Source organism: Oscarella lobularis, chromosome 15, assembly GCF_947507565.1.
Source record: "Oscarella lobularis chromosome 15, ooOscLobu1.1, whole genome shotgun sequence".
Lineage (NCBI taxonomy): Eukaryota > Metazoa > Porifera > Homoscleromorpha > Homosclerophorida > Oscarellidae > Oscarella > Oscarella lobularis.
Window position 1 is genome coordinate 1756051 of NC_089189.1, and position 25631 is coordinate 1781681.

At 47.0% G+C, this 25631-nt stretch overlaps 3 protein-coding genes and 5 long non-coding RNA genes across 13 annotated transcripts; 5 read left to right on the plus strand and 3 right to left on the minus strand.

Annotated features, from left to right (window-relative positions):
• Window positions 1-5877: 5877 nt before the first annotated feature.
• On the plus strand, window positions 5878-7627 carry LOC136196126 (uncharacterized). Of its 2 annotated transcripts, XR_010672104.1 has the most exons (4): window positions 5878-6161; window positions 6224-6290; window positions 6343-6377; window positions 6936-7627. It is a non-coding gene; the product is annotated as an uncharacterized lncRNA (long non-coding RNA). The 2 variants fall into 2 exon arrangements; XR_010672103.1 differs by having other exon boundaries at window positions 6343-7627.
• Window positions 7628-8237: 610 nt separating this feature from the next.
• LOC136196128 (uncharacterized) lies at window positions 8238-8971 on the minus strand. Its single transcript, XR_010672107.1, has 4 exons — window positions 8748-8971; window positions 8398-8694; window positions 8312-8347; window positions 8238-8253 (listed from the first exon to the last, which is right to left on the minus strand). It is a non-coding gene; the product is annotated as an uncharacterized lncRNA (long non-coding RNA).
• Window positions 8972-10916: 1945 nt separating this feature from the next.
• LOC136196278 (fibroblast growth factor receptor 3-like) lies at window positions 10917-14248 on the plus strand. Its single transcript, XM_065985802.1, has 13 exons — window positions 10917-11000; window positions 11062-11360; window positions 11445-11798; window positions 11857-12174; window positions 12225-12566; window positions 12629-12721; window positions 12773-12880; window positions 12931-13160; window positions 13209-13331; window positions 13391-13464; window positions 13523-13563; window positions 13622-13667; window positions 13781-14248. The coding sequence occupies exons 5-13, from the start codon at window positions 12512-12514 to the stop codon at window positions 13905-13907; spliced, it is 897 nt and encodes a 298-aa protein (XP_065841874.1). The 5' UTR covers window positions 10917-11000; window positions 11062-11360; window positions 11445-11798; window positions 11857-12174; window positions 12225-12511; the 3' UTR covers window positions 13908-14248.
• Window positions 14249-14719: 471 nt separating this feature from the next.
• LOC136196123 (uncharacterized) lies at window positions 14720-19908 on the minus strand. Its single transcript, XR_010672098.1, has 3 exons — window positions 15037-19908; window positions 14824-14979; window positions 14720-14779 (listed from the first exon to the last, which is right to left on the minus strand). It is a non-coding gene; the product is annotated as an uncharacterized lncRNA (long non-coding RNA).
• LOC136196116 (uncharacterized) lies at window positions 16220-19574 on the plus strand. Its single transcript, XM_065985623.1, has 8 exons — window positions 16220-16401; window positions 16551-16789; window positions 16852-17206; window positions 17257-17543; window positions 17597-17755; window positions 17807-17850; window positions 17907-18007; window positions 18150-19574. The coding sequence occupies exons 1-8, from the start codon at window positions 16264-16266 to the stop codon at window positions 19482-19484; spliced, it is 2658 nt and encodes an 885-aa protein (XP_065841695.1). The 5' UTR covers window positions 16220-16263; the 3' UTR covers window positions 19485-19574.
• LOC136196119 (uncharacterized) lies at window positions 19906-21303 on the plus strand. The gene is made up of 5 exons (XM_065985625.1): window positions 19906-19998; window positions 20061-20611; window positions 20669-20823; window positions 20868-21044; window positions 21091-21303. The coding sequence occupies exons 2-5, from the start codon at window positions 20101-20103 to the stop codon at window positions 21241-21243; spliced, it is 996 nt and encodes a 331-aa protein (XP_065841697.1). The 5' UTR covers window positions 19906-19998; window positions 20061-20100; the 3' UTR covers window positions 21244-21303.
• Window positions 21304-21693: 390 nt separating this feature from the next.
• On the minus strand, window positions 21694-23179 carry LOC136195875 (uncharacterized). 5 transcript variants are annotated; one of them, XR_010672002.1, is made up of 6 exons: window positions 23039-23179; window positions 22586-22698; window positions 22332-22434; window positions 22121-22277; window positions 21977-22068; window positions 21694-21924 (listed from the first exon to the last, which is right to left on the minus strand). It is a non-coding gene; the product is annotated as an uncharacterized lncRNA (long non-coding RNA). The 5 variants fall into 5 exon arrangements; XR_010672001.1 differs by having other exon boundaries at window positions 22121-22281; XR_010671999.1 differs by having other exon boundaries at window positions 22121-22281; window positions 22511-22698.
• Window positions 23180-24392: 1213 nt separating this feature from the next.
• On the plus strand, window positions 24393-25572 carry LOC136196384 (uncharacterized). Its single transcript, XR_010672157.1, has 3 exons — window positions 24393-25089; window positions 25189-25481; window positions 25529-25572. It is a non-coding gene; the product is annotated as an uncharacterized lncRNA (long non-coding RNA).
• The last annotated feature ends 59 nt before the right edge of the window (window positions 25573-25631 follow it).

Consider the following 25631-nt stretch of genomic DNA (forward strand, 5'->3'; position numbering starts at 1 on the left):
TAACTCGAGTGTCGCAAACAGTGGTCAATGAGTTCGCGTACAATTGGCTAAAGTACCTCGTCGAAGCGGCGCGTTCGACGCCCGAGAGCCGCGTCCACGACGCTGTCCGCGGCGAATAGATCCACGTAGCCCCGTCCAAGTCGACGAACAGTACGCGAGTTTTCGCTTGCAACGATTTCGGGTTTCGTTGGTACGTTGAAACGCGTCGAGCTAACGTATTTGCGTATTGCATTTTGTACACGATTCTTGCTTGTGGCCAGTTTTGGTTCCAGTGCGAAGCTTCGCTAAAAATCGTTTGCCAATCACCGCTCGCCGTTTCTCCCACGTTCCAAAATGCGGCAGTCAAGAGTACTAACGGAAGAGCGAGGCTGTCGAGGGAATGCATAGTCTATTCTGCCACTCAGAAAGGCATGCGCAATGTAATTGTTGACTAGAATGCATCTCAGCGTTTTCTTTCTCTCAGTCTGCGAAAAGGGAAATTTTGCTATAGTTTTAGGAGCTTCTGATCCTCTAAATAGACTTGCCCTACTGCGTTATGGATGGGGGCGTTTTCCGTTTCTGTACGAAGAAACGGGATAGATAAATAATATGTATTTAAAGTCACGTGCTGGCAAACATTTCCTCCTTTCGCGAGAACGCCCCATCGTTCTCGCGTATCTTCTCAGAGACGGAAACTATCATATCTGGGCAGAGCGAACGAGAATTTTAAGAGTCTCGCCCACGTCGACGTCGGTAAAGGACGGATATCCCCCGACGTCGAACTATTCGAAGGAGACCTACTACAGCTGAGCGAAGGCGTTATGCGCGCCGAATTTTTTTGACTACGCCCATTTTTCTTAAAATCTTCTTTATCGAGTTACCGTAACTATATCTTCTTGCCTTTTCGGCGTCTTCGAGCACCTAGCTATTTGCTTAGATAATGTTTGAGGCACATCTCAACATCGTACATACTTATCCCAATTATGCTGAACAAAAGTGAAGTCTAACGCAGACTCAGTTACAGGTTACAGTACATTGCACATAAACACGTGACCATCACCGACACAAAGAACGGGCCAGTGTACAGTGAGTAGCTCGAACGCAGCCTTGTACAAACTGGTAAGCAACGGGAACGTCTTTGTGTTGCGAAATTAACGCATGCTTTCTTTAGACGTTCGCTCGATCATGGCTCGATCTCCGAGTCTGTGGACAGGACGCACGACAGGCGCCTCTCAGAGGACGAAGAGGTGGTTAGACGTCGTCGTTCAAAGAGCAGGATGACGAATAACGTTCGCCGAGCTGCCTTGGAAGCGTTCTCTCGACGATCTTCCCTATCGAATCCAGGGGCCCCCGTCGAGTTTCATGCATGGAGGACGGTATGCATCCGACCCCTGGTAAGCAATCCCACGTCCATCACTTCCGCTTTTACCCCTACATCGTTCACTGTGACCGTTTGTCTTGGTTACCTAAGTCTACTCGACGACGATTCGTTTGGGGGCCCCTCGATCATTCCGAACCCACGCGCTTTCAGTGAATCACGCGGCATCTACGTGTGCTTTTTCGACGGTGGCTTGCTCAGTCGAGCACAACACGCATATAAAATGTACTAAACTTCATCTATTACCACTCTATCTATCATACTTCCTCACCGGTACACTAAGTGAGGTTCTCTACTAAATTCTAAGTGGAGCATCCGTAAAAGAAATCAACTGCAGGTCCCGGTAGAAGGAATCACCATCAAGGGAGCCGGAACGGGATGAGCAGACGCTCCAACCTCTCCAATACAACTTACGGAACCACAGCCATCATTTCGAACGCAATTCTCACTGTCGATCATTTCAGGGTTATTCGCAAACTCTATTAGAGAACGGTAGTTTCGGCTAAGATGACAATACTGGCACGGATGACGAAGCTCATTCTGAATCACAGTGTTGTTGTCGAAGCAGACGTCCCACATGACAACGGTACATCCGCACGCAGTTACATCCGGCAGGCAACCGACTCCGCGTATTGTTTTGCAAACGATACTCGTTGCATTGCACGCTTGACACACCAATGAACATTCGTCGTGCGGAATTGTGATCGCGTTGTCGGGGCACTTCGGTGTTGGCGTATTGACGGGGTCCAAGTGATAGGCGCACAAGTCCCCGTTGCTACACGACAGACGATCCCAGTTGTGGGATACGTCGTCTTGCGTTGCCAGCCAACATTTCCCGGGCATCTGCGTGCCAACGCACAAACCACCCGACGTGCACCTGTCAGAGTACGTGCAGAAGTCGGCATCGTCGCATGAGATGCCGCCGAGACTCGTCCACTGGAAACCGAACTGATCAGGATCGCAAGCCTTGAAATCGATCGAGAGTTTAGTACCAGAACGCACTCCATGCATTATATACCTGGCATTGCGAGTATTCGCTCTCTGGATTTCTATTGCCCTTTTCAAAACACTGACTTTCAATAAGACAGTGACCTGAGATAAATGTCCACTGGAATCGTGACTGATCAGGATCACACACCTTGCATACGGCATACAGTTTAGAACAAGAAAGTATTCAGTATTACCTGGCATTGCGAGTACTGGCTGTCGGGATTTCTATCATTTTTTTCGTAGCACTGACCGTCAATTAGGCAGTGACTTGAGCGAAGGGTCCACTGGGAATTAGATTTTTCAGGATCGCACACCTTGAATGTTAGCGACAAATTGGCAATAGAGTAGAGATCTCGCCAAATGTAATTTATACCTGACATTGGGAATATTGACTGTCAGGATTACTGTCGCCTTTTTCGTAGCATTGAATGTCAATTAGACATTGACTTGAGAGAAAGGTCCACTGAGAAGTGGACTGAGAAGGATCGCACACCTTGAAATTGAGCTTTGCAAGATATCAGAGATGTTGCCTAATTAAAATTCACCTGGCATTGCGAGAACCGGCTGTCAGGATTACCATCATCTTTTCTGTAGCACTGACTGCCAATGAAACAGTTACCTGAGAGAAGTGTTCCGCTGCACACTCCGTTTCTGCATTCATCTGTAGTGCACTGTTTTGAGTCACTGCATGGCGATCCATTTGATACAGACGTCCACGTATGACGCGAAACATCTTTGTTGCATTCCTATAGAGACGCTTGCTGAATTCTGCAGCTACAACCCATCTTGAGAACAATTACCAGACATCCTCCGTCACCAATTGAAGACTGCCGTTGTCGATGAGCGTAACAAATGCCGTATATTTTACAAGCTTTGCTGTCTAAATAGCAGCGCTCCGATTCTATAAGATTCGGACAGCTACTTCCGCTTCGCGATACAGAGCGATGTCTCGATCGAGTGGTAGTATCGTGGCAAAATCCGTCGCAAGAGCCCCATCCGCTCCAGCTAGTGACTTGACAATCTGAAAAGAACGCACTTAGAACTTTTCAAGTTCACTCGTTGCCGTAAGGGACTTCGCATATGCTTTGCTAACTAAAATGCCGTTAACTGACCGTAGCAGACGACGCTGGCGTCTTCCTGATGACCACAATTATGAGAACCCAAGCCTCGGCTAGGACATTGGACCAAGTACGACTCTGATCCAGAACATTGCACATCGTCAAGCCAAATTGGTCCTGAACCCTGCCCAAAATGTGCAGACTGTGGGGCCTGATAAGCCGAAGTTCCAAACAGTTGGCGGCAGACAACAGCTGCGTCATTCAAATCCCAACCATCATCACAAACAGTTCCCCACTGATAGTTAGAATAGATTTCAACGCGGCCATCGTAGGACGTCGATCCACCAACCAAACGTAAAGCTTCAGAATAGAAATACATGATATTAGCTTGGCCACTCTCTCTCTCTCTCTCTCGCGCGCGCGCAAGTTTGCGTACACGCGGCCTCCTATCCTTTGCGCTCATGCATCTTAGTACGCGCGGACAAAAATGAAACCCCACGCTCAGACTTTTCCTTCGACTTTCGGAACGCCGCAGGCCAAAAGCAACGAGAATAATTTAAAGCCCAAGCAAAATCAATTTTCTGAAATATTTTAGTCGGAAAAGTCTGAACTTGCCGTGGGATTCGCAAATCTTTAAACGCCACGCGGAGTAACATACAGTCAAAAAGTCACTCTAAGCTCTCACGCGTTTTAGTGTTTTAGTAAATCTTCTAGATAAGAACTAATACCAATATAGTATGTGCGACTTTTGGTCGTACGAGACGGAACAAAGCGACAATAAAACCAGTCTTGGTCGGCTTGTCAAATTTACTGCGTGCGTGTAGAAGCACTTGGAAGTTGTTCTAATCCCCTAATCCCCCTTGTTGCTGCGAAAAAATTTTGCACTGTCTTAGAAAACTTACAATTACTGCCTGAGTAGCAGACGACGCTAGCGTCTTCATGATGACCACAGTTATGAGAACCCCAGCTATTGCTAGGACAATTGGCCAAGTATGACTCTGATCCAGAACATCCTACGTTGTCGAGCCAAATTGGATCTGAACCCGCCCCAAAATGAGCCCCTGTTAGAGCCTGAGAAGCCGAAGTTCCAAAAAGTTGACGGCAGACAACATTTGCGTCGCTCCAGTCCCAGTCATCATCACAAACGGTTCCCCACTGATTATTGTAGTAGATTTCAACGCGACCATCGTAGGATCGTGATCCACCAACCAAACGTAAAGCTTCAGAAAGAAATAAAAGACATTAGCTTAGCATGCACTCTCGTTCCCCGCCATGCGGGGGTGTCCGGATCGTTTATGGGCTCTTACAGTACTGCGATTGGGAGAGCACTTGGCCAATTGAGTTCTGCAGCAGCAACAGTACAGCAACAAGAAGCATAGTGGCAAACTGCCTTAATTAACCTTGTAAAGAAACATAAAGTGAAAATCGTTCATGTAGGCATTTTATACGGCGACCACTATTAGCGCACGGATAGGATACCTAGGCTAGCATCGTACCCTGGCTTCCTCTCCGTCTTTTCTAGCGCGCAAGGAAAGGCGTAACACTTCCTTGCCTACCATGCATATACATGCAGTAGTTACTTTCTTAGCTAAACTTCCTGCGCGTTTCCTTGCCTACCATGACCACATGTTCTCAGTTATACATCCGCTCGTTGCGAAGACTTCCATGCTGCTGCAGCGTTACTTTACCAAAGCTTGCGTACATTTTATGATCGGCGTCGCGTGGAACTCCATTCGTGGACTGCGCCTGCCGCGAATGTAGGCAGCATGCCCGCTAGCATATAATTCACTCGACAGCTCAATTAGGTAAACCTTACTAGTATCGTTGCGAGTCTTGAGAAACACAACTGACAGCGAAGGATGCATCGAAGAAACGCGTTGTGTTTCAGTTGCGGATGGCGGTGCAGGATGTATAAATGGGGAGGTCTGGGGGCTTGGCACCAGAAATTTTTGGATCGTTTTCAACGGCGAGAGAACTGCGTCTGTCGGGACTCGAAATTTCGTCATTGACGTCGGATTGCCGCAAAATTATCTTCGCCTATAATTTAATTTTCCTTATTCATTTCAGGAGCAGTTGATCCTACCGTTTTTACAAAGAGTCTTCCAGGTGAACGGCAAGCTAGAACCCGTTGTTTACGTCCAACTTGACTGCTCCAGCTCACATGACTCTTTCAACGTCGCCTTGAACACAAGACCGCTCTGACAGCAGCTCTGTTTTCGCAACTACACTGTCATGCAGCTGCCACTCGATCTTTACCATGACCGTTTAATTTTTATACTGATTTTCTTCAAGGTTGACATTCCAAAACCCCTCCACCTAGAAGCCTTCTGCCCTGTCTGCTAGCAGATCGTGAAATGTTATCAAAACAGAGATATCATATTCTCTGATAATGTATCTCTGATCTGATCTGATCTGATCAGAGATCAGTGTACAGTATCTCTCATTGAGTTAGCGCGCGCTGGAGAAGAAAGTCGCGACGAATTTTGTCCTTTCTTCAACAAGTCGACGTGCCGCTACACCGCTACGCTAGTGCTTAGAAGATCGAATGACCACAGACTTCAACGTTACCTTGACGTTTCTTCGTACAATTGGACTATTTCGAGTACTGTACCTAAGGACAGGCAAGCATCCGAAAGGCCGAAGCGCTTTTTACTCGAAGGAAGCCTTCAGCTCTCTTTGACGAGGGATCTGCGCGTCTGTTGAAGCCCTAGCTGAAGCTGCTCGACGTCGAAGCTGAATCCGCCCCGCCCCCTTACGTACGTACAATGGACGACGATCGAATCCACTCCCTTCTAAGCAATCTCGCGTCTCTCGACAGTGCGCGTTCTCTCAAACCATTCAAAAGGACAGTTTCCCTCGGCGACAGGACGACGTTTTTGATATCGGTGAGCGATTTTACTTTGGGGATGCATTTTTCATGGTCACCATTTTGTATAGTTCTGACGTCAAGTCGTCACTCCATGAATCACAAGGTTTGACGCGTTCCTTTTGGGGGGGCCCCCCCAGTGGTGCAGGCATTCACTTACGAGTTCGGGGGCAGCTCTCAACGTACTGTGTCTCAAATTCACATTTGATATGCAGATGTAGGTGTCACGGCAGCTTCTGCGTTAATTAAAATAAAAAAGTTTGGGGTCCCAGTTGTGTAGGCGTTCACTTAGAGGGGAGGGGCTATCGATTGCGTGCCATGTCACTGGACGCGCTTTGGGCATAGAACCGAATTTAATTAAGCGTTAGGATTGATTTGTGACAGTCTAATCGAGTGCGCATGGTTCTCCCAGAGATGTAGGAAGCAGAGTGTAGTGCGGACTTAGGTGAACGTAATCAGCCATATCCGCGTTCAATCCATGACTACGATCAATTAAATAATTAATTAATTAAGAGCGATTTTACCGTAGTTTAATAATTAATTAAAAAATGAAGTAATTCTAATTTCGATCGCTGTGGCGTAAATTTGTCTGTCATGATGATAATCATTTTGGGCAAACGTTTGACCGCTTAGAGTGAAATGGTTCTATCTCGTTTACTTCTAGAATCAGAGACGTCAAGGTGGGTTATGAGCCTCTCCGAACAATGGCACATGGTTGGCACCGGGTTTTCAGTCAATAACCATATCTCTCAGAATTCCTAATTTTGTGCGTCAAGCAACAGAAATTTTGTACAGAGTTACCGCCGTCTCAGAATTCGTCAAGGCTTCTCGTTCTATTTTTAGATGAGCGTGGTTAATATTAAAACGTTCCGGAAGTGGATCTATTTCGTGCGAAATTTGACCCGGGTGATCTGTTTGATCACGTGCGTTGGGTATACTGATAAAGTACAATAGATTTAGCGCGTTTTTGTGGAAATCGGTGAGTTGAGGTTTTTTAGCATCCCTGAACTATTATAGCACACGGTTTTTGGTCAGTTTAGGTCACCTCTTCGATTCCTAAGTTTTTTACGTAAAGCAATGGGTCTTGGGTTCTTGTTTGACGTCGCGAAGCCAAATTGAATTTGCGCACCAAATTTTGGCTGAAATTCGCTTTTTTGTACATATCAATATTGCTGCATGGATCAATTCCCTCCTCCTCCGCAGTGTTCCTTCAGCCTTTCACTGTACAGGTTTTATTGGAGTTCAATGCACCCGAATTTTATTTGATTTTAGTTCTCTCCTCTTGCAGTCGGTGCAGAAAGAAGAAGACGTTGACGAAGACATCACCCTGGGGACTTGGGTCAAAGTCTTCCTCCTTGTGGGCCGGAGGTTAATCCGCTGTTCCCCTGAAGACTTGGGTTAAAGTCTTCCTCCTTGGGGGCTGGAGGATAATGTGCCTTCCTCCTGTGGACTTGGGTTGAAGTCCACTGTGGGGACTGCAGTCTCAGTCCTACCGCTTGGCCTCCTAGGGGTTCAAGCGGCGGCGCTGGGACAACTAAGATGAAGAAGAGGAAGGGGACATTTATTTTCTTTATCCGGGATATTTTAAAATAAAATTTGAACATGACTCCACCTACTCTTTTGACAAAACGATACGCGTGCGACATGCAACGTTCTGCAAGCGCGTTAGCTGAGGGACATGCGCGCGCGCGCGCGCGAACCACGCTTGTGCGAAGTCCCTTTGTCTCCACACCGCGGAGAACAAAAGCCACATGCAACTACCGCTAACAGCATGCGCTAAAAAAATACAAAACAAATATAAAAAAAGGCAAGATGTTCTCTTCTTCAGAAACAGCTTCAGATCACATCATAGAGACATGGCCTACTGCGATAGGAATTGCACGATCAAAACAAAGACAATCCCCTATTCAACTGATAGCCACGTTTCTCTCAGGCGAGCCAATAGACGGCATGACTTACCTACATGGTTCAGAGGATTCCAACTGAAGAAACAGAAATGTTGAAAATAGAAAAAAGACAAGGAAGTTTAGCTACAACCACCTTATCAATTTCTATACAATGATACATACAAGCAACCTACAAAGCAATCTCAAAAATCATATTCGAGCAAACTATTGATTTAGTACCTGTCAGTGCACAAGAAGTATAGTTGCCTTGACGACTGGCTACTGTCTAACGAGCGATCGAATACGGCAGATGATTGAGACGGTGTACTAGAGGAGAAAGTACAAGCGCCTACAGGCTTCAATCTACACATGATGATCTAACTGGACCAAGCATACGACCACGCGGTCGGCCACGTGCAATCGTTTTCACAGGTTCATTCGACGCCAGAACGAGCGAAACGTCTTCCGAGAGAAGTGGCGATTGTTTGTCTGTGCTGATCGCTGTCTCCGGAGATTGCGTGGCCATCTGCTTAGCTACTAGTATAGATGCCGTTAGGGAATATATATCAGTCGTGCAACCGCTGCTTCACCGTGACTCGATTCATAGGCTGCGACATTAACGCTAAAGTGGGACAGAGACGCGTAGAATGCGGCGTCGGTGTGAGATTGTGAGTACGATCGACCGTATCGCTCTATAACCCATCGCTTTAGCCCGTTGTTCTTGCAGGAAGACTTACGTGTGGCTGCAAGGTCTCAGTCTTGCCTCAAGAGAAAGGGATGGCTTATCTAGACGAAGATTACGCCGGCGATTTTCGTTTTCTTCAGCAGCTCACATCATGCGTACATGTATGAATCCCGTATATACTGCAGGTACATGACGTGCCCCTCCGGCAGGGGCTTAAGATAAACTTCCTTATTAAGAACCTCTGTGGTGGTTCCTTCGACGGAAATCAAAGCCTATTCTCGGGAATAGAATAATCGGGCGGTATAGGACTTTCGCAAATTGGAAACGCAACCCCAGATCGAGCCTGGAAGTAGCGACCGATTCGAATGGATTTTCCTCGATGAGTGGTAGAAAGTCGCGGCCATGTGGCCACGTACTCAAGAGATCGACCGTAAACCGAAATAGGTAAAACGATAATGTACCTTCAATGATTTCCAACTTTTATCATAACCGACATTTCCGCGGAATTCAATGAACGCGTCCTTGCCTGCGTCGTAGTTACGATTGTAAGCTCCGGTGCAAGAAACAATAATATCATATCGTGTGAATGGAAGCTATTGAGTTTTGTAGAATTACGTGCACGCCCTTTCCCCGCCCCTTCCCGTGCGTTTTTGCTGCATGAGGCGCATACTTTCCTCCTCGAGTTAATGTATGAAACCTCTCTTTGCGGTTGCTCTAATTGCATTCTAGCTAAATTGGGGATAGCGACGCGAGGCAACGCGCCGTGTGACCGTTCATCAAAAGCACCGCGGAAGCTAACTTTGCCAATTGACATAATGGCCAAGTTCCGCAAGGAAGTTAGCGCATTCGTTCTAGCTAATAGAATTACAGTATAGGAAACCCGTCCTGTATATAAAGAAAAGCGACATTCAGGTGGTCATTCGAAGCGGAGAGAGAGAGACTGAGAGAGTACATGCAGATCATGGCAGTCGTCGCCAATTTGTTTCAAGTTTCTGTCGTCTTTTTCTCATTTGTCTAATTTCGAAGTATTCAAGGCAGAGGCGGTTTTCGGCTCGAAGCCCGAAATTAGCGACTTCGTCTTTTACATTCGAGACGCCGGTGGAGACGAAATGTGGCTTGACGTCACAAGCGGGAACAAAATAGAGTTCGGCCCCAAGAGCAAGAGATCCGAGTTTTCTCTTTGCTCCGGTAAGGGAACCGGGGAAACAGATTTTGCATTTGCTGGTTTAAAAAACCAAAGGCGTTGCATTGGATTCAATGTGACGAGTGGGAAGCTCAACGTCTTTGTAAGTCATCGCAAATTAATTAAGTTGCCAAAAAAACCAGTGTTGACGTAGCTCTCTTTTGCTGCATAGAAGGGAGGACACTGCAAAAACAACCTAATTTATACAAGCGGAGATCGTGAGAATGATTGCTTGTATTCAAACAAAAAAATGGAAAAACTTTACTTCCCGGCACAGCTACGTTGAATTCAATTGAAGACAACGAGAGTCCGCGACTATTTGTTGAAAGCGTCGGTTTGCCTTTGATAAAAGGTCAATCATGTCCGCTTTTGGACGATTTTGCCAAAAGGATGAATTTGAAATTGGAAAATAGGTTGTTCTGGAAGAGGCTTTAATTAAAAGCATAAATTTTTTCTTTAATTTGAAAGAGACAGAATAATGAAATATTTTTGATTTTCTGGTATTTTCTCAATGATTTGAGCACAAATGAGATATCTAGCCTCGGGTGACACACGCCATACGCACCTGTGCGGCCGGCCACCTCCATGCACGTGATCATTTCTTCGTTATTACTAGTAGTTAAAATAGGTCAATCAATTCGAAAAGGGCACAATAGGCTTCTCGAACATGAGGAAAATTATTTCTAGGATTGCATTTTTTCGACTTACTCTTTGCCTACAGAAGATGCTTGACGACTAAAGCTAACGAAGAGCATGCAACTCCTAAAGACACCTGATCCTGAGAAATAGCAGAGGAACGCCTACTTGAACCGTGCACGTGATTAAACCCTCTTTAGTGACTTCTTATTTAATCTATGCTGTGAGTGAGTGAGTGAGTGAGTGAGTGAGTGAGTGAGCGAGCGAGTGAGTGAGAGTGAACCCGTACCATGGCCATCCTCGTCCTCGTCCTCCTTTCAGCTACGATTGCTCGCACAAGTAAAAATATACGACCATTCATTCGTCAATTATTGCCAGTGCACGGTTTCTAACTATATAGCCGCCGCTGATCCTGACCGGCCTAAAACAACTGTCGCAAAGGCCAACGGCATCCCACTGATTCTGCCCTGCCCGTCGGGCAACGCGGATACGTGGTACCATGCACCGTCAAACAACGATACCACGGCGAGAAGGGAGGCGACGCCAGCGCGCGTACTCCATCGCCGCCATCATCAGCTCGTTGTCGTCGTGCGCGGCGACAAAGAAGTCGGCTTCTACAAGTGCGTGTTGATGACGCCGTAAACGACGGAAGGAGAGCCGCCGTCGCACCGGAAATGGAATTACCCGATCGTCGTCGCGGTGCGTAAATTGGGGCACGTGCATGCACTCTCCCAATTTAATAAAAAATTTTCGCTCTATCTCTCTCTTTCAAACGTTTGCTAGTCGTGAGAAAGAAGCGAGGTACAAATTCCAAACGGTGTATAGACAACGGAGCCTCTCCTGGTCGCACTTACTACCACTACGAAATAATACGAATTGGCGTCGAATCGAGCACTATTCTACAATGCAGGTATAACGGCTACGATTCTGCTGTTGCATTAGCGGCTAAAGTAGCGGCGGAGAGTTCTGGATACAAGTGGTATTGGGTGCCTAAAAATGGTGATAAAGCGGATAATCTAACGTGGGTGACGAGAAACTATACGGCGGGAAAGAATCGTAGCGCGGAATTTGGTCACCTGGAGTGCCGCTACGGGACGAATATAAGTAGTACCTTCATCGACCGGTTCTATGTCGTCGGTACTACATACTGAATATATATATATTTCTTTGTATGTATCATTTCTCTTGCTTTTAGTGCAAGGTAGTGAACCAAAGTCAGAAAAGACTTTGGTTTCCTGTTTCATGAGTAGTGAATTGACGCCTTTTTGGCTTTTTCGTACCGCTTCGAATACGTACCAACAGTCAGAGAAAAATAGGTGCAAGAACTCGGAGCGGAATGCAACAGCGTGCTATCGCGGTAGCGAGGTCAAGCAAAGAATAACGCTCAAATTGCGGTTGAATTATGACGGGAAAGACGAGCTCACAAGCAGCGCCTTTCGATGCGGTTCAAAAGTCGGCACGATTTTAGAAGAGGAATGCTGGATAATCATGATCACAATCGACCACCGTCAAGGCAAGAAAACAACTCGCAATCCAAACAACAATAACCTATTATTTTATTAGGTTCGACTAAGTCGATTCCCCCTACTAGCACTCCGACCCTCTTTTCAACTACCTCTCAGATCTCCTCTTCAACTAACTCTCCGACTAACCCTACTAGCTCTACTTCCAATTCAAGTCAAAGTCCAACTGCAACGGGTTCTAAAGACTCGGCAAATGTTATCGGAGGTCTAACGGCAAAAGGGGTCGCACTCGTTCTTCTCGTCTCTATCGCCGTCGTCGTTCTGACGTGCAAGAAACGCAGACGAAATCCTGTCTGGCTTGTAACGCGCGCCAACGACGACTAAGAGATGTCAAAGTCGTGTCTAATACCGAAACAGAACGTGACGCTTTTGAATCGTCTCGGTAGGCGCGCCCACGCAATGCGAGAAGAATGAGAAAAAATCGATTTTGTTGCATATACGTAGGTGAGGGCTGCTTCGGGGTCGTCATGAAGGGAACGTTGGAGAACTTTAACGGGATAAAAGAGCCGATGCCAGTCGCCGTCAAAGTGCCCAAAGGTATAGCCTCTTTAATTATTTATTATTTATCCGCGCGAATTCGTACACTAGCGGAAAATCGGAAGACTGTACAGGATCTCGTCGCCGAAGTGAACGTGTGGACTCGAATAGGAAAACACGCCAACGTCATCAGTCTCGTAGGAGTAAGCGTGTTCGAAGGTACGAGGAGAATTCATAGCGGCAAAACTCATCATACATGCATGCATCAGGTACGATGGGTCGCCTGCTATGGGTTGTCATGGAACATGCGAAACACGGCTGTCTGAGCGAATATTTGCGCGCCAAGCGTTTCGGTCGTATCGACCAATCGTCGGACGACGTCAACGACGACACGTTGCGTTACGTGCCGCCCGACAAACAGACCGTTCTGACGTCGCGCGACATGTTTCGGTACGCGCTCGACGTCGCGCGAGGAATGGAACATCTCGCCGAGAGACAGGTATTAGAATTCAAACTCTGGGCCGGATAGAATTATCGAATCGTCTAGTGTCTGCATCGCGATTTGGCGGCGCGCAACGTGCTCGTATGCGAGGGAGATGTGCTCAAAATCGCCGATTTCGGCATGGCAAAGGACATTCACTATTTTGACTACTATCGAAAGAAAAGCCCTGTACGAATGCATATATATATGCTTGATTGTCGTGTCGATGTTCAAAATGGCTTTTTTAGAAAAGTCTCGTGCCGATGAAGTGGACGGCACCGGAATCGCTGCTGTATCGCGTTTTTACCGAATCAAGTGACGTGTAAGTGATTATTGAATAATGTCAATACGCACTTTCACGCGGTTGATTTTTTTTCTAGCTGGTCGTTTGGTGTGTTGCTCTGGGAGATCGCTACACTAGGTAAAGTAACGCACATTTTCGTGAAAAAAATTAATAGGTAATCCCCGTTTATTTTTAGAGGAAGTGCGCCCTATCCTGGCGTGCCCGTCGAGAATTTGTACGACGTTCTCACGAAGGACGGCTACCGAATGAGAAAACCGCGCACGTGTTCGCGCAATTTGTACGTGCATGCATACAGCGACGTCGTAAATTTAAATTTAAATTTTTGTACGCCTAGTTACGATCTCATGCTCAAGTGCTGGGCTCTCGATCCGAACGACCGACCGAAATTTCACGAACTCGTTGAGTTCATCGAAAACGAAGAAGTAGACGTAATCGAAAACGTGATTTCGATGAGGACTTAGAAGAACGACGGGGATGACGGGGCAGAAGAAAGTATAGGTTTCGATTTTTTTGACGATAATGAGAGAGAGGCGTGCCATCTCGACAGACGACAGCGGCTTTCCCACGACACCAACTTCATCCTCTTTCTGACTCTTAACTCTTGCACGTTTTCTGAGTACTACATTATTTTTCTGGCGAGTGAGGACTTTTAGCTGACATTCGGTCGTGTATGGGAGGGCTAGAGGGCCTCGCATGTGAGGGCAATTAACCAAGTTAGAGAGGAAACGCACTCTATGTCCTCTCCTCTCCTCCTCTCCTATATAACTTACGAACACGTGGTCGGCCACGTGAAATCGACTTTGCAGGTAGCTTCGACACAATAAAACGAACGAAATAGAAATTTGAGAGAAGCGGCGGTTGCTTTTCTTGTGCTGATCGCCGTCTGCGAAGCTTCTGGCCGTGCGATTAGCTGCGGCCAGGCGATCTGTTCTGAGCCGTGACGTGTCGTACGTGGCGTCGGCGATCGCATCGCTCTAACCCATCGTTTGGGCGTCACTCTTCCAGAAAAAGACTTACCTGCGTGTGTAAGATGTCACTCTAGCCTTTAGAGCAAGGGATGGCTTATGTAAACGGAGATTACGCCGGCGATTCTTCAGGACCACGTCAACCGCAAGTTACAATCCCGTATACTGTATTTCAGTTGTGCAATATAATACATACAACTATCTCTGATAACCTACCACTGGGATTGACCACAGTCATATTCTTCACTTTCTGCGTGCTCTCTACAAAGAAATGATAAACGATCGTGGCCAACGACATTGTCTCTACGACGATGCGTTAGATGAACGATGAACGCTCAGTTTCAGACTTTTATAGTCAGCAAAGGTATCTAAAAAATTCATTACAAAGGTTCGCTAATAAAATTCGCTTTACCAAGGTTTCGAGTGGTCAAAATCAATTTAGAAGTGCATAAAAGGGCGACCGAACATCATTTCCACCGCAAAGAAAAAGACGAACATTTCCCTCATTATCCGTCAGGCAGTAAGCTGAATGGTTGTAAATTTCTGCCTCGCTTTCTTTTATATTCAACTAAACAAGAAAAGAAAAAACGTAATATGAACCTGTTTAAGCTTAGGGACAGTTCACTTCGTAAGCGTGGGGTTTATCATGCAACGTCCAAAACCCAGGCGGAAGTCCCTTTGCAGCCGCCAATGAGAAGGCAGACTGTTTCTACCACGCCTTCTATGAGACACAAAAGTGTGACAGCACCTGTCTGACAAGTGTGGTTCGTCAAAATGAACAGAAATCCAAGTCTTAAAATAAGAGATCATCAAACCTAATACAACATTTATTTGTCCATACGACCGAGCTTGGCGGCCAGGTCAATAACAAAATATTAAGTATCGCCCACATTTTGCTGCTGTATTATGTGACCAAGTATTGTTCTGCACGATCCCTCTAAAGACCTATTCAGGAGATTCCGCTAGGCAATACATGCTAGCAGACGCAAACGTAAGAGTAATTAACTTATTCGCATAATTAATAAATCAAATACATAATTTAGGTAAGTACTGTAATTAAATAATACTCGTAAGGACCTTTTTCTACATGGATGAGGAGTACAATACCTTTGTATACGTAGTTACGTTTCTTTGGCCTACTGAATAGCTCTCAGCTGAATACCTACCAACCGGGCTAAGAGTATCTAATTGTTTTTGAAGAAGGCGTGGTGGTTGGCACTAACGCCTCGTGCTCTGGAGGGGGTCCCGTGGCAAGAGGAGTCGAGGCGTACATTTTATGATCGGCGAGAACATGTACACGATTATGATGTTAGGGTGATGCATTTGACTGCAAATCAGAACCTCCCGTCGAAAGAGCTAGAGGTGAACGACGTCACAGCAACTCGGCTTCCCTGCCAACGGTCTCCGAAGTCCGAAAGTGTTGAAAACATTATTTGGCGTATTTATAAACGCATCATGTCTACACTGCGCGTCGTGGTCAGTGTTTGCATGTGCGTGCTCGAATTGGCGGTTTTCTTATGCATGTGAGGTACTATAACAGGACATTGAGCTGTACTATATACACCGCTGTAGTATAAATGTCAGTGGGCTTGTTTAGTCTTCTAACAGTCTTATATGCGTAGGGCTTACTTCTGAAGGGGTTTTCATTGAAAAGAAGTTATTGTCTCTGCGATTTCTATGGTACCTTATAGGTAATTTGATCTATGCTGTGTGGTCCGTCTAATGCAATTACTTCTCCGAGGTATGTAAACCGTACACGAAGTGGATTCTTATTGGAGGACTTGTCTAAACAGAGAACACCCGTTACGCCTCTGATGTCTCGAGTTTGCTGAGCGACGGCGAAAGCGGTCAAATGGCTTCAGTGCTTTCCTTCGTCCTAATCGCATTAACGTTCGCCACTATTTTTTCTCCCTGCGAGTCCTCGCATTTCCGAGGCTTTACGATGAATTTTCGCTCCGTCGGGAACGCGGCAAATGGAGACGCAGGAAAGGTACGGTAACGAGCTTGGCACGGACGTATCGACCGTTGGACTTGCTTTCGGCTTGCGAGCAAGGAAGGCTGGTGGTGGTTCTCGATCCTTCATGCAGCTAGACTCGATCGTGTAGCTTTGATCACTTGCCAAGCCTTTCTTTTCTATAGGTGCAGTTCAGTTTTCGTATTACATGGAAACGTAGCAGTACGGGTTGCACCGACGAAGCCATAGAAGACCAGCGGCTTCTCGTTTTAGGGCAAACCTTGCGATGTTTATCTAACAACTGTGGTTCAACATCTCTCCAATACGTTTGCACGTCGTTTGACGCCTTCGATGATTGGGCTTCTGGTGTAAACACGTTTCAAGTCTCTTTTCCCGTCAATGATTCGCAAGAGTTTATTATCGGGTATGATCAACGAAAAACGCTTTGCGCGCGATCACATCCGCAAGCTTTTCCTCCCTGCCTAGGAATCTCGGCTGCTGTTGGACAGAAACACAGAACACTTTTGACGGAAACATTCAATTTCAATCGCGGATATCCTTTGTCTCGCGCCCAGAGGGCGTCGTCAATCCCGGGGAGATCAATCAAAGTCCCGTCGCCTCCATGGTTCCCTTTCTTACTGCTAGACTCGGTTGCGAGTACAGACTGATGATTCCAAACGCCGATCCCGATTTCGACGACGTCAAATGTCGATGGGCTCTTCCGAATGTGGACTCGGAAAAGGACGAGTGCGGATCCGCTTGCATCGACAGGAACAAACGTTTTGGTCTTTTGAATTCGCCTCTTTTCAATTCGACTCTTTTCAATTCGACCCTTTCTGAGGTAAATTATTTTTGAGCACACCTACCTTGTTTTTATTGTTCACTTCATAGGAAGAGTGCAAAATCATATGGATTCCCTCAAAAGCCGGCTTTTATGCGGCTGCCGTTCAAATCGAGGACTATTATTCGAATGACGTTGACAGGACGAATCCTCTCAGCAGTATACCGCTTCAGTGGTTCATGAACGTCGTTGACACAGGCACGCCTTGCTGGTCGAGGCCAATTTTTCCTTATCAAATTCACATTCCGCGTGAACATCCTCGCTGCTTCGCCGCCGAAAGCGGTGTCAATCTCACCCTAGAAATTTTAGTTGCGCATACCAATTCGTCCTCTCACGAGTAAGGCAGCACACGAAGTCGTTTTCAAATCAAGGTTTCTTGTTTGTCTACAGGGTCAGTGATTCGGCCTATGCTCTGCCGCGTAACATGACAGTGACAGATTTAATAGACATAGGAAATGAACTAAAATCGGTAACATTTACGTGGAATCCTGACACCGATCAAGCCAATCGTATGCATTTTATGTGCTTTCAATTTTTGGACGACGTTCGGTTCGCTAGCTACATGAAATCATTCACATTGCTCATTTTCTGATGATTTAGAGCCCCATCAAATCAGGTTTGCTTTACCATCGTTGTCACTTCTCGTAATCGAAGGCTGTTGAAGCTACAATGTATTGTAGTGATTGGTTTTGCTTCTTAGTGCCTCAGCCCAAGCCGATATTGAATACGCAAACGGAAGCTCCTCGTGTCAACGGGCAAGTGGCACTTGGTGCAATGGCAAGCATAACGTTTGACCAGGAGGTAAGTTTCTTCCGATAGGGGTTGTAGCCCAAAGTCTGCTACTTTGTTTAACTAATAATAATCTTTGACTCGATAAAATAATTGCGGCCAGATTATCAATTTTTAGTGGATTTTACTTATTGGCGTTTTTATTTATATCTAGGTTAGAAATCCGACTGTTGGTCCACGCTTTATATCGGTCTATCACGTCACCAATGGCACACTGATCCAGAGGGTTGACTCATCTAATAGAAGTCTCGTCACAATAGGCGCTGATTCTAGAACGATTTCATTTCAACTCAATAGCTTTCAGCCGAAAACCTACCAGGAAGGCGAAGAGTATGAAATTGTTTTCGAAGAAGGCGTAGTGGTCGGCACTAACGCCTCATGCTCAGGAGGGGGTCCCGTTGCAAAAGGAATCGAGGCGGGAGAGTGGACGTTCATCTCGGCTGGGCAGCCGGGTGACGAATGCCTCTCCGGCACTGACAATTGTAATGATAGAGCGCAGTGCGTCCATCTTTTAAATGGCTTTCGATGCGAATGCAATATCGGTTACACTGGTGACGGCGTCAGCAACTGCGACGATATTGACGAATGTTTGTTTGGCACAGACAACTGTCACATTAGGGCAACGTGCTCGAATACGCTCGGAAATTTTACGTGCTCGTGCAAAGTCGGTTACGCTGGAGACGGAGTATTGTTCTGCGACGACGTCAATGAATGCGTCCTTGGTACGGACAACTGCCACCAGAACGCCTACTGCGTAAACACTGACGGATCTTTTCAATGCACTTGCGAAAGTGGCTTTACTGGCAACGGTGTCGATTGCGTGGACGTAGACGAATGCGCTCAAGGGGCCGACTTCCAATGTGACGAAAGTGTTCATAATTGCCTCAATACTCTTGGGGGCTACAACTGCACGTGCAAAATAGGATATCAAGTCGATGCTATAATAACGACCGACTCCAGTCGTCCCGTGTGCTTCGACTGCAACGAATGTTTGCCTGAGTGCCCAGAGGCTATTGACGAGGAATGTCACTCGGAGGCCACGTGCTCCAACACACTAGGATCCTATGACTGCACGTGCAACGCCGGATTTACACCGGATCCGGCTTCCGGTAAACCGACAAACCGTCCCGTGTGCATTAAGCCAGACGCGTGCACACGGGCACCAAACGGATCTCACACGTGCCACGAGAAAGCCTTATGCAGAATAACGGACGATGGCTTCGATTGCGAGTGCATGACCGGCTACAAAGCCGACGGCTCCGGCGCACCAGCCAATCGACCTGTATGCATTGATTGTAACGAATGTCTCGGCGAATGTCCAGAATCGATTGTCGATAAGGGGGCGTGTCACGTGAATGTTGATTGTACGAACGTGCCGGGATCGTTCAATTGCACGTGCAAAACCGGCTACGTACCTCAAGTCGGAAGTTCGATCGATCGTCCAGTTTGCATCAAGATTGACGAGTGCGTCAAAAAGAGATTTTTTTGATTCATTTCCTGTTCGTGTACACGCTGCTTCTCCATCATACTGAAGTGTAGCAGAAGAGACCATTAGAATAGAATTACCTTGCATTTACGACGAAGCGTGCCGAGCACATCACGTGACGATCGAGGACAGCTCCGTTGGGCTTGTGGAAGTCACTGCTTGGCGCTGCTGATATAGGCACCAAATTTATCGCGCATCGAAGAACTCTGCGTCGATCTGAAGGCAGATCCTTGTTCGAAAATATCAGCTTCTTACTTAGGCTCCCTACGCAAGGTAGGAAAGAAGGACGAACGACGTCGATCCTCATGATTGAGCGGTTTCTCCGTCCATTGCCTGAATGCGATAGTTTCCGTCGTTGAGCAGAGTCGATATGACGCGAGAGGCGAACAAACCAGGGATACGGGATGTCCTGCATCCCGTATAACAACACCGTAAAACTGCCCGATCTGTCAAACAGAAGCAGCCTGTGACTCGACCTGAGCCAGCTATTGCGAGGATCGACCAGTTAAATTTGAAGGCACCCTCTTTCAAACGATTTGACTCAATTCTTCCTCGATGAAACAACGAATGCGTTTTTAGGCACCGAAAAAGGCCAATTACAAGTTATTTCGACGACGAAATGGCCGAAGCCGCATCGCCAGAGCCTCGATACTCTCACGAAAGCGCCATGATCGGGCATGAATTGCACGTCTTTGGAGGAAAGAACGGCAAGGAAGATTATTTCCCTCGCAATGAAATCTGGACTTGTAACGTCCGCGAAGAGACGAAATGGATTCGTCGTATTGCCGAAGGAACAAAGATTCCTCCGTCTTGCATCGGAGCCCGATGCGTCGTCATCAACGGGATCGTGTATTCGTACGGGGGATGGAAGGAAGGCGGAGGCTATCTGGAAGATTTCTTCGGTTTGGATCCCGTGAAAATGAGGTGGTTTCAGGTAGCCACGCCCACGCATAAAAAGAATCCTTGGCAACGTTTCGACTGCTGTTTGTGGGCCATCGGCGAGAGAATGATCGTGTTTGGGGGAGTGACTGATAGCATTCCTGAAGATCGTGTCCAAGTCGGAGCTCAATGCAATTGGTTCGTGAATAATGAGATCTACGAATTCGTATTCGAGGAGGGAAGAGAAAAAGGTGAATCGCTACTTAATTACATTCAAATCTGCGTATATTTCAAAGGTCGATTCTTAGGCTATTGGTTGGATGTTGATTTAAGCGGAGAAAGACCCCAACCACGTACCAAAGCTGCCATGGAAACGATCGACGAACATCGCGGATTACTCCACGGAGGAAGCAATGGAACGAAATCATTTGATGATGCATTCGTGATTGATTTGAGAGAAAAGGTAGACCCTAATTACGTTTGGCAATAATTAATAAATTGTGCTAGAAATGGATTTGCGTCGATTTTCTTCCAAGACCATCCGCCCGATTTCAACACAGGCTGTGTCAATTAGTGAAAAGAGGATTCGAAAGCAAGCATTGCTTTCTCATGATCGGCGGTTGGAGGAAACGAATTTCAGATAGCGGATACATAATCGACTTTGATGAACAAAAGTCACATAAGGTAGTCACATAAGGTAGATTGATATAGGTAATGATATGAGTGTCAGATTGATTTGACCGTGGATGTGGCACCTGTATGGTCCCACACCCTTCACTCTGTAGCCAATCAAGACGGCTCAACTAATATCATTCTCTGTGGCGGACTTTCCAATGAAGAAGAATGCCAAGAAATGATGAAAACTTTTACTCTTGCTAGTTAGGGATAATTTTCTGAAGAGCTTCACATAAAACGATTTGAGAGAAATAAAGCAGAGAAGGAAGAGAGGCGCAATACAGCTAGATTACCTTTGGATCCAGTCATTGATAAATGGTCTAAAGCACGTGGCGGCTGCTAGCTAACGCTCAAGGGAAAAGAAGCTATAAACCTTCTAATCTCTATACCGCCCTACCCTACTAGCAGCCACCGACTAAACCCTAATGCATGGCGCAGGGACCCGTGCACACTATCGTAGTTATGCAGACACGTTCACATCTACCTGCTCTAAAACCAGATGCTGTCCCGTCTACATTCTCTGCTTCGTACATAACGTGGGAGTTTCATGCATGCTATGCCACTAAGCCTTCGCATGAGCCCCAACCCGCCCTCGATTAGACTGTTAGAAGTCGAACCCTAGAGTTTAGATTCAGTCGGAAATCGATCTATGCCCAAAACGTGGCCAGTGGCACAGCATGCAATCAATCTCTATGTACGATGCAAGGAGGCCCCTGACCCCTAAGTGCCTGCCTACACCACTGGAGACCCCAAAGGAACGAAACAAACCTTGATATCCATTGACTTTGTATTAAGTGGAAGAATTTTCATAGATTAAGCGAAGTATCAAGCAGGTTCCCATATGGGGTCGCCGATCGAAACGTCGTCCAGTCGCCGAGAGAAAACGTCTCTTTGAATGGTATGAGGGCGGGCGCGAAGGCGAGGGACGCGAGATTGCTTACAAGGGAGTGGATGCGCCGTCCAGTGTCCGTGAGCTTAGAGTGGGCGTAACAGCTTCGACGTCGAACAGATCGCGGTCGCTTGTTTCTGGGAGCTATAGAGGCATCCTTCGAATGAAAAACAGTAGAAACGCTTCAGATGCTTACACGAAAGAGCCTAGTTGTACGAAGAAACTTCAAAGGAACGTTGACGTCAATTTGGGCCACTTTTCGTCCTTCGATGACGCTTGGCCGGCTTCTTAGCACGAGCTTAGCGGAGTAGCGGCCCGTCGACTCGTAGATGAACGGACAAAATTCGTCGTGACTGTCTGGTATATAGCGCTCTAACGCCTCATTAGAATCTCTGATGACATCATACCGTATTATGACGAAGGGAACAAGTTTCAGTTTGGTCTCTTTTTCATGATATAAATGCCTGGTTATATTTTATTTGTCGACGGCTCAGTTCCAACAGAATTATCCTAAAAAACTTGAGTGAACAGGATATCTATAAATTGTATAGTAGTCAAGCAGTCGCGTACGGTATATACTCCTGACCTGAGTGAACACTCCAGCAGTTCTACTTTTCTCTTCGCCACAAAGTGCTGTGACGTCATCACCTACTGTACTCACCGAACGGTCAATAGAAAGTGATCATTGACACAAGCGAAGAAGGCGACCAAAACAAAATGTGCCCGTGTGTAAGCTCTCGGTCAAACAATTTGATTTCCTGTCGGCATGGCGAGCTATACGAACAAAGTTGTGAGTGTTTTAGTCTAGCTTCCTGATGTGGTACTGTATGTCGTGTGCAATGAATTAGAAGGTGGAGAGTCAGTAGTAATAACTGGGGTTCTCTTTATCCTAAGCGTTAGATGTGCATGATTTTTTGCGATAGCTAAGGTTCTCTCACTTCTCTGCATCCCAAGCGTTAGATATGCACGGATTCGCCTTAGGTGTTCATAAACGACGTCTAGCGTCTCTGTGCCTTAGCGCGTAATTGTTTCTGCGTGTGCGTGTGTGCGTGTGTGCGGTGGTGGGCCCTGTTGGGTAGTAGATCTTTCTAAGCGGCGTCTCGGATTCTCTTACCTCGAAACTCCGTGCTCCGACTGCGTTGACTGGACATATAAACGATCCATCCTCGCAATAGCTTCCTTAGCAAGCTGGCGAACCCGTTGTCGAGTCACAGGCAGCTTTTATAGGGAAGATCGGACCGTTTTTTCACGTTTATATACGGGTTCACGACATCCCGTATGCCAGGTTACTTTGTTGGTCGCATCCGCTTGCATCAGGAGAATCGAGCACGATAGAATTCTCCGAACCGATCTAAAGCCGTTTCATGATATTTTTCCAAAAGAAAAAAAATTCGAAAAAAGTTCTCAGATTCCTGTCACGTCAGGCGGTGACGACACGCTCACGTGACAACAGGTAAACTTTCTCCCAAAAATCGTTTGGCCAGAGATAGGTTTTCTGGACACATCATCTGCCTTCTCAAAGACACAGACGTATGTGCGAGGAGAATGCTCCTGCAAAATTGATCACTTGTTCTCAGATATTGGAAACGTCAGCTCAAAGCCGATCGACCGAAGGCATTTCACACAAGAATTTTTTAGTATCTCTTTTTTCTCTTTTCTTGCCTAATTAAATAAATAAATATAACTAGAAAAGAACCCCCAAAGGCTACTGTACATCAGAACATCGATATGATGACGTCATCGGTCTTTTCGTGCAAAAGGTCGGCATATCTATGACGCTAAAAAGGCCAGCGAGCAAAAACGTCAGTGCAGGCGGTATTCCACCAAAGATTTGGAATTTTCTTTCTTGGGCGTAACCGGAAATGACCATATTTGGCGAACGCAATACCGCAGACACGGAACACTGGTCAAATTACTTTCTCATCTAATCGAATCGTTCGCAACTGCCAAACACCAAATTACGCCGTAGCAGCGCGTCATCCCATTGGTCGGACCGTTTGACGCCTCGCGCACCAAGCGAGAGCGCATCGCACACAAAACTTCATTCTCTCGCGAGCGCGTGTCCGGACTCATTCGGCTGGACGACGTGGCGAACGTCGAAGCTGTAACGTGTGTAAAGATATATCTATTAGCATCGAGAGCCACCCGCTAGATATTAACACCTACCCCGGACCAACGGGTCCCGTCACATCCCCTTTCCTTACTCAGTACGACTACGTTAGACATATACGAACCAGTACGACTACCTTAGACATATACGAACGACATAGAAGAACAGTACCCCTTTTCCTTTCTTCCCTTAAGTGCCCTACGTCACGTACTCTTGCAGATACGCCGGAGCTCGAGTTGGCGGCCTGAGCGAGTGTGACGTCCGCGCGAGGGTTGTGGGTGCGACGACGACGGGGAAGCACTGCGGAGCGAAGAAGGACGCGTGGACGACGAGGTCGGACGCGATGACAGAGAAACAGTGGGCGTAGCCTTTCGGTTTGTGGCTAATCGAAGATGACGGCGATTGCGCCGAAGCCTGTTGCCGCTTCGCATTTCAACGACGTACGAGCGATGTGGTAGACATGTCACAATCTTGGCGGGTTTCCACGGAGCGGACGAGTCGTGGGGTACTGGTTGTACAAACACGGAGTCGCCTACGGACAGGGCCGGTAGGTCTTTGGCCGACGCATCATAATAACTTGCTTGTTTGGCCTTGCTAGCCGCCAGATCGGAATTCGCGGAGGAAGGCACGTTAGGAGTAAGAAGCACGGGCGCCGTCGGAAGGAGAGTGCGGGTACGGCGTGAGTAAAAACGTTGGGCCGGACTTGAACGAGTGTGCTCCGACGGAGTATTGAGCCAATCAAGAAGAGCGAGCCATTTGTCCTCTCCTGCCTCTTCTGCTTTGCGCCACAATCGCTTGACGGTGCGGACGGCATTCTCGGCCTTTCCGTTCGACTGAGGATACCCCGGACTACTTGTGACGTGAAGAAAACCCCACGCTGCGGCGAAAGTGCGAAACGTCGATGACGAAAACTGGGGTCCATTGTCACTGACAAGAAGATCCGGTATACCGTGGCGCGCCCACTGTCGTTTTAGTGCGCGTACGACAGCTGCAGAGTCCGTTGTCGGTAGCTTTTCGACCTCCACATAGTTACTGAAGTAGTCGGACAAAACGAGGTATTACTTTCCGCGAAACTGAAATAGATCCGCGCCCACCTTAGCCCAAGGACGGTTTGGTACCGCGTGAGAGATAAGTGACTCCTTGCTCTGTCGCAGATCGTACGAGCGACAGATGTCGCATTGCTGGAGGGTGGCTTTCAACTGGCTGGTGAGACCGGGCCAGTATAAAACATCGGTAGCACGTCGGACGCAGCCATTAATGCCGATGTGAGAAGCGTGAAGCTTCTGCAGAGTCGCCGTGCGCATCTTTTCAGGGATGAGAACACATTGGCCCTTGTAGATGATTCCGTCCTGCTCGACGAGCTGGTCACGGACTGCAAAGTAGGGTGTGAGAGTGACGGGTAGAGAACGTTTGGAGTCAGGCCATCCAGAGCGAAGAACACGAATAAGTGCCTGCAGCGAGTCATCGTCTTGAGTGTGACGTTGTATTTCGCAGAGAGCTGGGCTGGAGAGATTGACATCGTGTCCGGAAGTCGTGTGAACAAGTTCATCCATGAAGGAGACAAACTCCTCGGTGTGAGTCACCGACGCCAGGTAAG

What these genes read in the sequence shown, in the direction of transcription:
- LOC136196278 (XM_065985802.1), top strand. Translation starts at nt 12,512, where the DNA reads ATGTCAAAGTCGTGTCTAATACCGAAACAGAACGTGACGCTTTTGAAT. An exon ending in GACGCTTTTGAATCGTCTCG is followed by an intron (nt 12,567 to 12,628) that starts GTAGGCGCGCCC and finishes GCATATACGTAG; the next exon opens with GTGAGGGCTGCTTCGGGGTC. An exon ending in CCGTCGAGAATTTGTACGAC is followed by an intron (nt 13,668 to 13,780) that starts GTTCTCACGAAG and finishes TTGTACGCCTAG; the next exon opens with TTACGATCTCATGCTCAAGT.
- LOC136196116 (XM_065985623.1), top strand. Translation starts at nt 16,264, where the DNA reads ATGGCTTCAGTGCTTTCCTTCGTCCTAATCGCATTAACGTTCGCCACT. An exon ending in TCAATTCGACCCTTTCTGAG is followed by an intron (nt 17,207 to 17,256) that starts GTAAATTATTTT and finishes TTCACTTCATAG; the next exon opens with GAAGAGTGCAAAATCATATG. An exon ending in ACCAATTCGTCCTCTCACGA is followed by an intron (nt 17,544 to 17,596) that starts GTAAGGCAGCAC and finishes GTTTGTCTACAG; the next exon opens with GGTCAGTGATTCGGCCTATG.
- LOC136196119 (XM_065985625.1), top strand. Translation starts at nt 20,101, where the DNA reads ATGGCCGAAGCCGCATCGCCAGAGCCTCGATACTCTCACGAAAGCGCC. An exon ending in CGAGGAGGGAAGAGAAAAAG is followed by an intron (nt 20,612 to 20,668) that starts GTGAATCGCTAC and finishes GTCGATTCTTAG; the next exon opens with GCTATTGGTTGGATGTTGAT. An exon ending in ATGAACAAAAGTCACATAAG is followed by an intron (nt 21,045 to 21,090) that starts GTAGTCACATAA and finishes TATGAGTGTCAG; the next exon opens with ATTGATTTGACCGTGGATGT.